This window comes from Salminus brasiliensis, chromosome 21, assembly GCF_030463535.1.
Source record: "Salminus brasiliensis chromosome 21, fSalBra1.hap2, whole genome shotgun sequence".
Lineage (NCBI taxonomy): Eukaryota > Metazoa > Chordata > Actinopteri > Characiformes > Bryconidae > Salminus > Salminus brasiliensis.
The window spans coordinates 11,441,383-11,456,056 of record NC_132898.1 but is presented as its reverse complement, the minus strand read 5'-3'; the positions used below and the strand labels follow the sequence as shown (position 1 = coordinate 11,456,056).

At 37.1% G+C, this 14,674-nt stretch overlaps 1 protein-coding gene across 4 annotated transcripts in view; it reads right to left on the bottom strand.

Moving 5' to 3' along the window:
- Positions 1–2,559: 2,559 nt before the first annotated feature.
- ccdc120b (coiled-coil domain containing 120b) overlaps positions 2,560–14,674 on the bottom strand; it is a 30,107-nt gene continuing 17,992 nt past the window's right edge. For 3 of the 4 annotated variants that reach the window (XM_072666047.1, XM_072666050.1, XM_072666048.1), the window contains exons 10-12: positions 14,087–14,571; positions 13,097–13,613; positions 2,560–12,032 (exon numbers count right to left, since the gene is read on the bottom strand). In XM_072666047.1, the coding sequence (XP_072522148.1) occupies positions 11,933–12,032; positions 13,097–13,613; positions 14,087–14,571 (1,102 nt within the window). In that variant the 3' untranslated portion in view covers positions 2,560–11,932. Of the gene's footprint in view, positions 12,033–12,634; positions 12,747–13,096; positions 13,614–14,086; positions 14,572–14,674 lie in introns of all 4 variants that reach the window. The other variant, XM_072666049.1, reaches the window with a different exon arrangement.

The window sequence follows — 14,674 nt, the reverse complement described above, 5'->3', positions numbered from 1 at the left end:
ATTGTTACAACAAAGAAATAATCTACCAAACACAAATTTACTTTTTTCAAGTTTAACAGCAACTGCTTTCTCCAAATTAAAAACACAAAATGCTGCTTTTAATGACTATTGCTGTCTCAGAATTATTCAACCCTTTTATGGCAAGCATATAAGTAAGTCCTTAGTACCCTTTCACTCTTATGACCTGCTGCAAATGTTATGCATAACTAGACACCAGCTTCTGGCAGCATTCCTGAGGAATCTTAGCCTGTTCCTGATGAGTTCCTCCAGTTCACTCATTCTTGGGGTTGCATGCTGCAATGCCTTCTTCCACAGATTTTATAGCAGATTTAAGTCAGGTGACTGTGACAACCAATGTACAATCTTCTAGGGCTTTTTCTAAAACCAAGCCTTGGTGGGCTTTGAGGCAGTGCAGCCCCGGAGTCTCACAGAGGCGCCACCAATAATTCATTGTAGGCAATGTATGGACTTCACTTCTTTTTAGTGCATGTTTCTTTCTTCTTACTCCATACAAACCTCTGATCAATAGGCCCGAAAAGTTCGTTTTATTTCAGTGCTCCCCATTCCAGGTTTTTAATGTTTTATCTCAAGTACACCTGACAAATAATAAGGCTCTTGATTTGCCACCTGATTTACAAATGTGTGGTCTTATGAGGGATACTACTGGTATACTACTCACAGATGATACATCAGTAGTGGGCCTCATCACCAAAAACAAGGAGACAATGAGCATACAGAGAGGAGGTGCAGCAGCTAACAGACTGGTGCAGAACCAACAACTTGTCTCTGAATGTGAACAAAACTAAAGAGATGGTTGTTGACTTCAGCAGAGTGCAAGGTGACCATACCCCCCCTAAACATCAATGGCTCTGTTGTGGAAATCATCCAGAGCACCAAGGGTACCCCCTCACACCCAAGGGTATATAAAATAAGATACATGGTACAAGATAAAATAGGATTTTGAAGGTGACAGTCAAAAGCACAGTGCTTAAAGTGTAGCAGAAGCAGACTTCAAACAAGCCTGTGTAAACAGTAATGTTTTTGAACTTGAATAAAGAAACTGCAACATTTAAAGCACATCTAATTACCTTTGAGAGTTGGTTTTCAGTTCGGTGTAGTATAAAAGTGAAATGTTGCTTCACCGTGGTTAGTTGTGATTCTGGTCTCTACTGGCTGACCAAGGAGTATGTATGCTTTAGGTTAATCACAACATTTTCTGAACCCAAACCATTGGGTGATTTGATTGACTAGTAGCAACATCTAAAATCGTTCTGCAACTCACAGGAAGCCAATGTGGTGACTTTACAGCTGGAGAAATGGGCTCTGTTGTATTGTTTCTGTTTACAACTCTTGCAGCAGCATTGCAAATTATATGGAGCAGGTTAAGTCCAGTTTTCTCTAGATCTTGTAGGGACATTAACCATTTTATTTTGGCTATCAATGGCATTCAGATATAGGCATCATATTTATAATGACGTGATATACAGACATGCATCTGCAACTACACTTAAACCTTTAGATTCTGTGTATCTCTCTGCAACTAGATTCATTACTGGTGACCCCTACAGCATACACCACTGCATGTATGAAAAGGTTGGTTGGTTATCTCTTGCTGTGTCCAAAAAATGTTTCTTTTTTGTTATTAAAGCACTTATTGGGCAGAGCCCACCGTATCTCAACAATGCTTACTGAAAATAACACAACTTGCTAGACTCGTTCCAGAGACTCCATGATCCTTCAGAGGTATAGTTATTTTAACAACTATATTTAAATGAGAATTTTACTCTTGAATTTAACTACTCTAATTGATCTTATTTGTTGTATATATTGTTTGTTTAAAGATATATACATTGTTCCTGTTTATTTCTCAATGAATATTTTATGTATTGGTTTGGCAACATTGTAAGGGAGGGTCACCTTAATAAAAAAAAAACTTTTAAATAAAGGTTGACTAATTGATTTATAATTACCAATGGTCACAAAGAAAGTCTATATAAGGGCCTTCTGTATAATACCCAAACTATTTCAGTTATGTTACAGATAGTCATGCCCAGTAATCCAGTTTGTCTATGAGGATTCCATGATCAACCATGTCAACAACACTTAAGTATAATAATACCAAAACTCCTAATTTACCAAAATCAGTATTTAGGTATTTGTCATTTAATACCAAAGGACCTGAAGTTAGTTAATGGCATAAATTGTTTATATTAGAATTAGAATGATATGGGTAAAAACAGAACATCTGGGTCATTACACTAGGTCATCACAAACCTTGTTACACTAGGTCAAGCTTCAAACCATGTTGTTATTGTATTTTGGGCCAGTTGTCACATACAGACATATTCATTTTAAAGAAGTAAGTGTAATAATAATCATTTTACAAGTTTGGCAAGTGTAAAAACACATATGCATGTATCAGCATCATGTATCAGAAAATTCTGAATGTGAATAACATTTTTGAATGCTTTCGCAAGGCACAACGCCTTTTTGAGTTTGAAAAAAATATTCCCCTTTTTAAGCTCTGTAGTTGAATAGAATTTAACAGAATAAACAGAACACTGCATAATGAACCTTTATTGTGAATAAATATATTCCCATATGGATAATGTGTTTACCATAGTGTCATTTAATCAGAATGGGAAACAATCTATAACAACAGCTATTGCATAATGACAAAAACATTGTAAAGCATTTCTGAGTGAAAAATTGGTAAAACAGTGGTCGGCCTGTTGCACAGTTGGAGCCAAACTACATTATTCCATATCATTAGCCTTTAATTATCCATCCTGCTGGTGTAGACACACTACAGTCATGTCTTATGCAACTAAAATATGTGTATAAAAGCTGATCCATACATAAATATACAATATATATTGTTTTAATTCAAGTTGCTTAATTTATTTTTCTTTATATATTTACATACAGTAAAGACACTGAAAATGAAGGCTACACAAAAACAGACTCCCAATGCACAGCTGTTTGGTCATCATGTTTCAGGTCTACTAGCTGGAGGCACCACACATTGCTAAAATAAAAAGCAATGATATATAAAACAATATTTTCACTTTCTGAAAAGTTTATCAACCAGAAACTGTTAGCATTCATTGTCTGAACCTACATTTTTTTTTTACCAGAAATGCAGCAGGTCTCAGTGCCAAACCTGTGGACACTTCACGCATTTAGTTTTTTTCCTAGCTCAGACGCTACTGATAACTGACCAATTCAATTCTCCGTACCTCTTTCATAAATATAGTTGTATGTCACAACCCCACCTATGACTTTATCTATTTATCTTCATTTATAAAGGAAAAGGAAGGTGTTTAAAAGAAAGGTACACATATGGAAAAGCTGTAAACATGAGATACTTGAAAACCTCAAATGAGTGAACTGTACGTCGGCAATTTCAATAAACCGAATGCCCCAATCAGAAATTAAATTAAGACCCCGCGTAGCTTGACTTTTACACTTCAGCAGCAGATTTAATTGACCTGCTCTGAAAACTTGAATAGGACTTTTGTACAGTTGAAACCAGAGGTTTACATACACTATATAAAAAGACATATGCATTTTTTCAGAATATACTGTCAATTAGGATTACCAAAATTATTAACACACAGAGGAAGCTACACAATAACTAAACTAACTTAAAACAAAACCAAACCAAACAAAAAACATTAGTATACACAAAGACATGGCCTACATAAGACCTGCTTATTAGTCAAGTAAACACAAGTCTTAATAATGAAAAATGTAGTGTATGGAACTGTTGTACAGTAGACCAGTAAGTTAAGAAGAAGAGCCACTCAATCGCTATATGTGCTTCACACATAGAAATGTAACCTCGGCATTTAACCCATCCATGCAGTGAAAACACAGAAACACACACTAGGGAAAAGTGAGCACATATGCCCAGAGTGGTGGGCAGCCCTAGCTGTGTCCTCTGGGGGCAGTTGGGGGTTAGGTGCCTTAATTTACATTAGCCCAGTGCTAAATACTAAAAGCCAGAGTGCAAACCATTTACACTTTACAAACAATATTCATAGAGATTATGTAATTACTTTTAGATACAAAGCACTTCAACAAACTGGCTTGTAACCATTTACTCACTCATGTTCTAGCTCAAAATTCTGGTCATGTTCATGCTGCAAATGCATGTTTTTTTCTGGCCCAATAAGAGTAGAGTGACCAGAACAGTCTCTTGAGATATTCAGAGTTGAACTGGGCAATATGGATATGTAATTTTATTGTGAAAAAAAAGTTAAGACACCTGTACATTAATTACTACTTCTTAAAATTAGAATCCAATGCAGCACAGCTTAAATGAGTAATGCATGTTCAACTGGCATAACCCACTGTAAAGGTGAGCCAATTAAAACTCTTTTATTTGAGGTAAGGGCCTTGGTAATGATATATAAAGCAGACATGTTTGGTAGCGCTTCTCGTGCTAAATACTTGCGACTATGCAATTCCTATAGTGTGTCAGGAGTTTTAAAGCCATCCTGCTCCAGTTTTAAGATGGGAAACATACATTTTGCTAAGCAGTAAGCAACTGTTTCAGTAATATCACACCACTTTTTTTGTAAGGCACAGTGTAGGCAAAAGAAGCTTGCAGTATCATCTGAATTGGTTTAGGCGCAGCGGGTCGCAAATGCTTTGAAACTGCAGTAGCAGCTCAGAGTTTAACAGTAAGTGATGAATAAACCAGGCTGTTGTTCTTCTGTACATAAATGTATATATTGTCTTTATTCATAAGCTGTGTATCCTCACCCTCCATGATGTGTGTGTGTGTGTGTGTGTGAACACAATTGGAGGCAGGGTTGCTAACAGAGCAGAGGAGTGAAGCTCAGAGCAGAGAATGAGGGAGCAGAAAATGTTTTCTGCAAGACTGTAACCCAAGATTAAACTACTCTGCATCTGACTTAAACTCATACTTTTGTATGATGTGGAAACAAGTGAAGATTTAGGCAACGATGTGTCAGCCTACCAGCAACTCATTTACATTTAATAATAATTTAATTTTCATTTAATAGTTTGACTTACAGCAGTGAAGACACTGCACCTTCTCGTGACCCATTGTGTTATAGTTACTGCGACTGGAAAAAATTAAGTCTAAAATAAGCATAAAACATACTGTCTTAAAACCACTAAGGACCACTAGGATTTCTTTACAAACTTGTGGGGCTATTCTTTAGCAATGTAAGTTTGGTATACCATTTTCAGCCTGCCAGCAGGCCATAGACTGTTTAAGTGTTTATAAAAATAAAATACACACACATATAAAGGAAAGGAAAGGTGTTTGAAAGAAAGGTACACATATGGAAAAGCTGTAAACATGAAATACTTGAAAACCTCAAATGAGTGAACTGTACGTCGGCAATTTCAATAAACCGAATTCCCCAATCAGAAATTAAATTAAGACCCTGCATAGCTTGACTTTTAAACTTCAGTAGCAGATTTAATTGACCTGCTCTGAAAACTTGAATAGGACTTTTGGCCAGCATTATGTACAGTTGAAACCAGAGGTTTACATACACTATATAAAAAGACACATATGCATTTTTTTCTCACTGTCTGACATGAAATCAGAAACAACTTTTCCAGTTTTACGTCAATTAGGATTACCAAAATGAATTCTATTTGCTAAATACCAGAAGAGTGTGTGTCATTATCCACAGTGAAATGAGTACTGTATCGGCATGGGCTAAAAGGCCACTCTGCCAAGAAGAAGCCATTACTCCAAAAGAAACATAAAAAAGTCAGATTAATGTTTGCAAATGCACACAGGGACAAAGACCTTAATTTTTGGGGACATGTCCTGTGGTGTGACTAACATAAAATGGAACTGTTTGGCCAAATGTTATGTTTGGAGGAAAAAGGGGGAAGCTTGCAAGCCTGAGAACACCATCCCAACTGTGAAACATGGGGTGGCAGCATCATGTCGTGGGGTTGTTTTGCTGCAGGAGGGACTGGTGCCCTTTACAAAATAGATGGCATCATGAGGAAAGAACATTATGTGGAAATACTGAAGCAACATCTCAAGACAACAGCCAGGAATTTAAAGCTTGGGCGCAAATGGACAATGACCCGAAGCATACTGCCAAACTGGTTACAAAATGGCTTAAGAATAACAAAGTCAATGTTTTGGAGTGGCCATCACAAAGCCCTGATCTCAATCCTATTGAAAATGGGCAAAGCTAAATGCATGTGCGAGCAAGGTGGACTACAAACATGGCTTAGTTATACAGTTGTCTCAGGAGGAATGGCCCAAAATTCCTGCCAACTATTGTGAGAAGCTTGTGGAAGGATATCCAAAATGTTTAAGTCATACAGTTTAAGGGCAATGGTACCAAATACTAATGAAATGTATTTAAACTTTTGACTTTGAAGAAAGTAATAAAAATGCTTTAAAAAATCCTTCTCTTATTATTACCAGCTTCAGCCAACAAAGTTTTTTGCTTTTGTTCTTGGGTTGCTATGCACATTTCGGACCAAAGCATGTTCATCGCTGGAACACACCTGTCTCCTTCTTGAGCGGTATGATGGCTGGACATTTCCATCTTGTTTGTACTTGCATATAATTGTTTGTACAGATGAATGAGGCACCTTCAGGCATCTGGAAATTCACCCAAGCATGAGCCAGACTTGTGCAAGTACACAATTCTCTTCCATATATTTTTCGGCTTATTTCTTTTAACTTTCCCATGCTGTTCCACAAAGAAGCAGTGTGTTTCAGGTGTGCCTTAAATACTTCCACAGGTGTTTCTCTAATTAATCAGAAGCTTCCAAAAACATAACGTCATCACATGGGCTGTCCTAAATTGTTTAAAGGCATAGTAATCTTAGTGTATTTAAACTTGACTTGCCTTAAAAAATCTCTCTCTCATTATTCTGGCATTTAGCAAATAGAAATAATTTTGGTAATCCTAATTGACTTTAAACAGGAGAAGTTTATTCTGATTTCAAGTCAGACAGTGAGAAAAAATGCATATGTGTCTTTTTATATAGTGTATGTAAACTTCTGGTTTCAACTGTATATAGCTTGTCTTATCGCACAACAGTAGATACAAAATAACAAGGCATGGATAGGCTACTAATCTAAGACTAATGCTATGTTAGAGCAGGAATAACACATTTTCTATGTTATGGCATTGTGAACCACATAAATAATGCATTGTGCTACTGTAAAATAAATAAATAAAATATAAAAGTTAGTTGCAAGCTACATCAGTTATCAATTACTTTGTCCACAATATTGCATTTAAACTCACTGCTTTAATGTATTAGATTTCGTATAATGGAATCACAAAAATAAATACTTCTTTCAAATCTTCTTTTCAATCTTTTAAAAAGAAAAACAACACTTACCAGAATATAATGCAAGTAACTAACTAAAATAACTTCAAACTAAACAAAACAAAAAAACATTAGTATACACAAAGGGATGGCCTGCATAAGACCTGCTTATTAGTCAAGTAAACACATGTCTTAATAATGAAAAATGCAGTGTATGGAACTGTTGTACAGTAGACCAGTAAGTTAAGAAGAACCACTCAATTGCTATATGTGCTTCACACATAGAAATTTAACCTCAGCATTTAACCCATCCATGCAGTGAAAACACAGAAACACACTCTAGTGAGCACACACACACAATGGAAAAATATGCCCAGAATGGTGGGCAGCCCTAGCTGTATCCTCCGGGAGCATTTGGGGGTAGGTGCCTTAATTTACATTAGCCCTGTGCTAAATACTAAAAGCCAAAGTGCAAACCATTTATACTTTACAAACAATATTCATAGAGATTGTTATGTAATTACTTTTAGATGCAAAGCACTTCAACAAACTGGCTTGTAACCATTTACTCACTCATGTTCTAGTTCTGACTTAAGCAGACATGTTTGGTAGCGCTTCTCGTGCTAAATACTTGCAACTGTGCAATTCCTATAGTGTGTCAGGAGTTTTAAAGCCATCCTGCTCCAGTTTTAAGATGGGAAACATACATTTTGCTAAGCAGTAAGCAACTGTTTTAGTAATATCACACCACTTTTTTTGTAAGGCACAGTGTGGGCAAAAGAATCTTGCAGTATCATCTGAATTGGTTTAGGCGTAGCGGGTCGCAAATGCTTTGAAACTGCAGTAGCAGCTCAGAGTTTAACAGTAAGTGATGAATAAACCAGGCTGTTGGTCTTCTGTACATAAATGTATATGTTGTCTTTATTCATAAGCTGTGTATCCTCACCCTCCACAATGTGCGTGTGTGTGTGTGTGTGTGAACACAATTGAAGGCAGGGTAGACAGAGCAGAGCAGTGAAGCTCAGAGCAGAGAATGAGGGAGCAGAAAAGGTTTTCCGCAAAACTGAAACCCAAGATTAAACTACTCTGCATCTGATTTATACTCATACTTTTGAATAATGTGGAAACACGTGAAGATTTAGGCAATGATGTGTCAGCCTACCAGCAACTCATTTACATATTTACATTTAATAGGCAGCCAATAAAAAGGCAGTGTTCATCATAAAAGCCAATGGCTGTGATAGTAGACAGAGTTTGACTTACAGCAGTGAAGACTACTTAGCTTACTTAACCCTTAACTGATATTTTATATTGTGTGGTGTGATCATTTTACTAATATAGCACTTTTAAATGCTGAATTATTGTGGTTTATGACATTACCTGTGTTTTGCTTTTTTGTGGGTGTCAATTGTAGTCTTTAAATGGAACATGGAATAGTTCAGAATTTATGCTTAAATGAACACACACTCCTACCAGCCAGATACTTAAAGATGAAAGTGATGAATGGGACCAATGTGAGATAATTCACCCAGGTGATTATGTGGAGGTAATGAAATGTTAACTAACAGATAATTATTGGGATTAACACATAAGCACTTGCAAGTTACCATGTTATGTGTTTTCATGAATAAACATACTCATTCGTTTATTGCCAATATAAAAAGTAGAACAAATTAGTACAAAAATAAAGCATAAATAATATATAAACTAATGACAAACTACCCTATCAGTTAAGAGTGTACTCAATTACTATTTGATTAATTAATAATTAATTAGCAACCCTTAGTGTAAAGTCTTAGTAAAATGTTGCACAATATCGGCCTCAACCATAACACCTTTTAATGGTTTCTGAAAGTCCCATTCTGTCTTTGTTATAGATGACAGTGTGTTGCCCTGAGAAATTTAGTAACTAAAAGGGTTCAATTTTAGGCCCAGTTCTCATATAAATTTTCGATGTTAATGTATCCACAGTGACTAAATTTAAACTACATATGTATGCTGATTACATGATTTTATACTGTAATGCAAACTCAAAGACACACACGCAAAGGTAGACACTGAAAATTGCAATCCGTCTTCAATTCCTTGCAAGTTGCATTTCAAAGCCAAAAATTTTTTAAAAATTATTTATTTAAATTATTTATTTAAAATGTTTTTACTCTCTTTACTAGAGAGATCCATTATGGCAAAGAGTAGCTGAGTACAAGTATCTTGGCATCTGACTTTTTTGTTAAAGTGTAAACTTTGCTTGGCTTCTTTTACAGACACAAATCTTGTTTCCCTGTGGAAAGTAAGAAAACAGCTGCAGAGGCAACCTTATTGTCCATTCTCGATTATGGTAATGTGCTCTAAGAAATGAGAAATGAGCACTCTGAAGGCCCTGAACCCTGTTTATCATTCTGCTCTGAGCTTTATCACTGGAAATCTGTACTTATCACTGCATTTTAAATGAGAGGCTGGGATGGTGTTGTAATGGATGGATGTAATGGTGGTGGCTCAGCGGTTAGAGCTCCGAGCTATTGATGACAGGGTTGAGGGTTTGATACCTGGGCTCTGCAAGCTACCACGGTTGAACAAGGCCCTTCATTGCATCAATGGCTGCCCACCGCTCTGGGCATGTACCTATGTGTGTGTTCACTGCACAGATGGGTTAAATGCAGAAGACAAATTCCATATGTGTCTGACACAAATGGTGAATATGATTGTCCTGTCTTGACTACTTATACAATATACTACTTCCATTCTTTTAGTTAAATAACTTTAATAACTCAAGCACAAATAAAGATGATATGATATGATATTTAGAGGTTCTCAGATGCAAAAGTACAATTCAGCCTTAAGCCAGCCACGAGCTCCTAGCTAACAAATCTCAGGTCTATGCACAGTATGAACAGCCAAATAGCATTATATTAAACCATAATATAGTAAGCACCAACTTCGCTGTGTTGCACAATAAAATGTTATATATTACAGAAACTGACAATTACACTGCACAGAAATGATCTGTTCACAGATTTTGAGGTATTTTTTCTTTATTCTTTGATTATCACGTGAGGTCCCTATAGCGTCTATAGAGTCTACATTTATCCATTTAGACTTAAATATGCATTAAGTAAAAACAGAAACTGTGTTCAGGTCTGATTTATCCAAACTAAAGTAATTTAGAAACTAAATTACTGTTAACAGATGATACTAATAATTTGATGATGTTAACAGATGATGTTAACAATTTTCGTAATGCATAATGTCGGAACTTTGAAATGTCAAATATTTTATTCATAAAGCAGTACGGTAAAAAATACCTGCTACATTTTTCTGGACCACACTTATTAAACTTACACCAGCAGGGAAGTAGATCTATTAGATTTATTATTTCTCAATGTTTTTAGCTAGTTGAAATACATTACCTTTAATTATTTAACCCTCTTAAAACATTTTGTGCATTATAAATGACACTTGAACATAATTTTTCTATTACCTTATATGCCTTAACATTTTTTACACTATGTAGACAAAAGTATTGGGACACCTGCTCATTCATTGTTTCTGCTGAAATCAAGGATATTCAAAAAGAGTTTATTCTGTTTTTGGAGTAACTGTCTCTATGGTAAAGTCTTTCTGGATTTTAGGCATTGCTGTGAGAATGGGTTTGCATTCAGTGACGAGCATTAGTGACGTCAGGGTGTTGGATGATAACCACCCCACCTTATTCCCAATTCCTCAATTTATTCATTCCAAAAGTACTGGATTGAGCACCATCATTCCAGAGAACACAGTTCCACTGCTCCACATCTCAATGCTGGGGTCTTTATACCTCTCTAGCCCTCGCCTGGCAAGAAATGATGTTTATCTGCTCCATAGAATCCTACTCTGTTGGCAATACTTCTCTACATGGACTAAACAGTCTATATGTGCTGTGTATCTGTGTCAATGTGCAATGTGAAGTAGCTGAATGCATTTATTAGAAGTGTCCATAAACATTTGGACATAGTGTAAGTTCTTTGTCTGCAGCAGATTCAGACCATACGGCTCAATAAATGTAATACATGTAACATATATAATTCAAAGTTTTGCTTAAAGTTTGCTTAAACAAACACTTCACAAAACCATTTTCCTGTGTCTCCAATCCCACTGTGCTGAGGTCCTTTCTGTTACAGTTTGTGTTCAATGGTACATCACATTTGAATAGCTACATATAGAGATATTTAAACCAACAGGTATGCTACACATTCACAGCTGTTATAAGACATTTAAATGCACGAGTTCATTGATTTTAATGTAGAATTTTATATAGTTTAATGACTGTTCACCTGAACCTTGTTACTTACAAAATAGTAATTTTCAGTACATACATTTTATCTATATATATTTTATTTTTGCGAAAAAATATATATCTGAAGATGAAATCAGGATGAGCTCGGTATTGTGTAATGCCCAAATCATATGCAAATGTACCTTTGTTATACAATATAATTTCATTAGTACATGTACTGTATATATCTTTATGTATTTCTATGATAGGGCAAAAAGCTCACAGCCAAGCTCATCACTGTTCATACACGGTTCCATGTTTTCCTGATAGTATAACTGGAGCACAAATGTTCTGGAAACTTCAGATGGAACATATTAGATGGAATTATACCAGAGTTCCTGGAGCAGCAGGGTCTGAGCTGGATTCTTTCTGGGCATTCTCTTGGGAAGGGAATGGTTCTGGATAGAGAGAAAACTCTACAGACCTGAGAACAAAAAAATATGTGTTTAGTAAATGTTATTTACTAAAAAACAAACATGCATTATACTGCTCTTTAATGTTTACATGATATATAAAGCCATTACAACAGGCTGTTATACATTCTAGTAGTGGGGCCACTAGTTTAGGGACATGTTGGCTGCAAGGACAACAAGACATATACACACCAGCGCATATATTTTTTCTCATGAGATCAGAGCAAAATGAAACGCTTTAGATCAGAAGTGATAACAACATTACATTACATTTACATGTAACACTCACTATCAGGAACATTATACTAGTACAGGGCATGGCCTTTTTTGCTTTCAACACAACCTCTTTGTGGCCACAATTCTTGCAGATTTAACATTCTATAAATCTCAACCATAGCCTCTGAACATCACAGGTACTACACATATGTATTTGCTCACAGCATTGCCAAATCCATGTGATGCCAATTCCAAGTAGGAAGAGTACCCGGAGGACACCCATGCAGACATTGAGAAAACACACCAAACACGTGACATACAGAGCCTGGAATGAGGATCGAACCCACAGCCCAGGCCCCTTCGTAGTACACGCCACTGTGCAAACATTCTACTTTACCATTTTACTGCTTCCCGATTAGTAGCCATTCATCTTGATCGATGGGAGTTTTGCCTTGCCAGTGTTGACATTGGCTTGCTTAAAATAGGATCGGCCCACATTTGTTTTGTGACTAAATAAATAAATGGAATGGAAGTGAATAAAAAGGGTATAAACGGATGCACATGGTCCGCAACAACACTCAAATAGGCTTTGGCATTTAAAATATGATTGTTTTTTAACAAGCACAAAGTGTTTTAAGAAAACTATCCACCACCCTGGTCTGTTTTTCATTTGTCAAGTTTTCATTTGTTGCATTATTATTATTATTATATTATTTGAGGTTGCTGTTTTAGTAATGAGGCTTGGCATCCTTATATGTGTGAAATAAGGTGGCATCATGCTGCCTGCATTGTCTTCAGGAACCTTAAGTTATGTATTATTTAATATTATGCAAAATTCATGGAAAGTTTGGAGACTTACCTGCCATGCAGTGGGTGCCCGTGGAATGAAGCAGACTGTGGGATGTGTGGGTGTGCGTAGAGTGGGTCAAGAGGAACAGACTGTGGCTGGTGCAACAGGTGGTGTGTGTGTCGCAGGGGCAGGCCTTCATGCCCTTTGGAGCTACTGTAACCCAGAGCATTTCTCAGGTACCAGTCCCGTAGGCCTTCCAGTGCCAGTGCCTTGTGCAGGCTACGAGTAGAGTCATCCGGCGAGGGCAGAGGAAAGGGTGCCAGTCTGCGGGAAAATGCAGTGGGCAGCTCAGCAGTGGCAGCAGAGCCATTGGGAGGGTGCGGGGGCTCGTAAGTAGAGAGAAGGACTGGGTCCTGGGGGTGCTGAAGGGGAACAAAGGGTCCGCAGGATTTGGTCCGAGTGACTTTAATTCGCCGAGGTTCAGCCTGCTGATCTTGTAGGAGCATGGGGCTATAAGGGGGTGGTGCTGAGGCCAAGTGGATTTGAGAATGGGAAAAACCATTATAGTGAGGAGGGGTGCCAGACACTGGAAAACAGGAAGTTTAAACAAAAAAAAGGTGAAATACTACAAGGCAGCTGTATGGACAAACATTAAGTTCATATTTTTTATAAAATTAATTTATGAAACCTGCCTCTTCCATTTGGGGTGTTTCCATTTGTAGAGCTATTTGTAATTAAATTTAGAAGTTTTGTATCTAAGTTTAAAAGTTTTTTTGAATATAGTGTTTGTATTAACTTAAACAACAATTGTTATAACAGTCTGACTGAATGAAAAGTGTTTTACCTATGTTGTATGTGATAACAGGACAACTTTTCATCATATCTGTATTAATGCCCTGACAACTGTTTATTAAGAAACAATGATGGTCACTTTACTTTACATTTCTGCAAACAGTTAATCATACTTAAATATAACCATAAAAAAGGATGATCAAATGCATCTTAAATGATACCCTTACTAATGAAGAGGGGTGACATAATGAATTACAAAACAATTACCAGACACTGGAAACGAGGAGAGTTCAGGCCATATCCGTCCTGAAGCTTGCGGCTGCTGGTGCTGAACCGGGCGCTTTTGCTGTTTGCCCCAAATGTAGTCCATTAAAATCTCATTGTAACCCAGAACACTCCCTCTGCTACCAACAGACGAGCGCATACGGCCCTTTTGCTCATTAACCCCACCCAGCTGTCTCTCGGGGCTGCCACGATACATCTGTCTGAGTTTTCCATCTGTCAGGGACTCTGAACTTTTATAGGGTCCAGCTCTTGAAGGCATGCCATTTCGGGGGGGTAGGGACTCAGGCAGGTTGGAGCGGTCCAGAAGTGCCTCTGAGCTGTTACTGCGGCGAGCACGAGAACTGTATGGGCAACCACGGCGTTCGGAAGAGGACAAGGAACTCTCTATAGATGCTAATGGCACAAACTGAGGAACATCTGGACTGTCACCCCATGGTTTTAAAACTGCACTGTTAGATGCATCAGACCTGGTGAGAAGAACAAGTCATGTCTTGGTCATTGTAATTTATATTCACAAAAGATACCACTAAAAACACATGTGTAGGGAGAAAAAAAAGGAATGAATTTTGA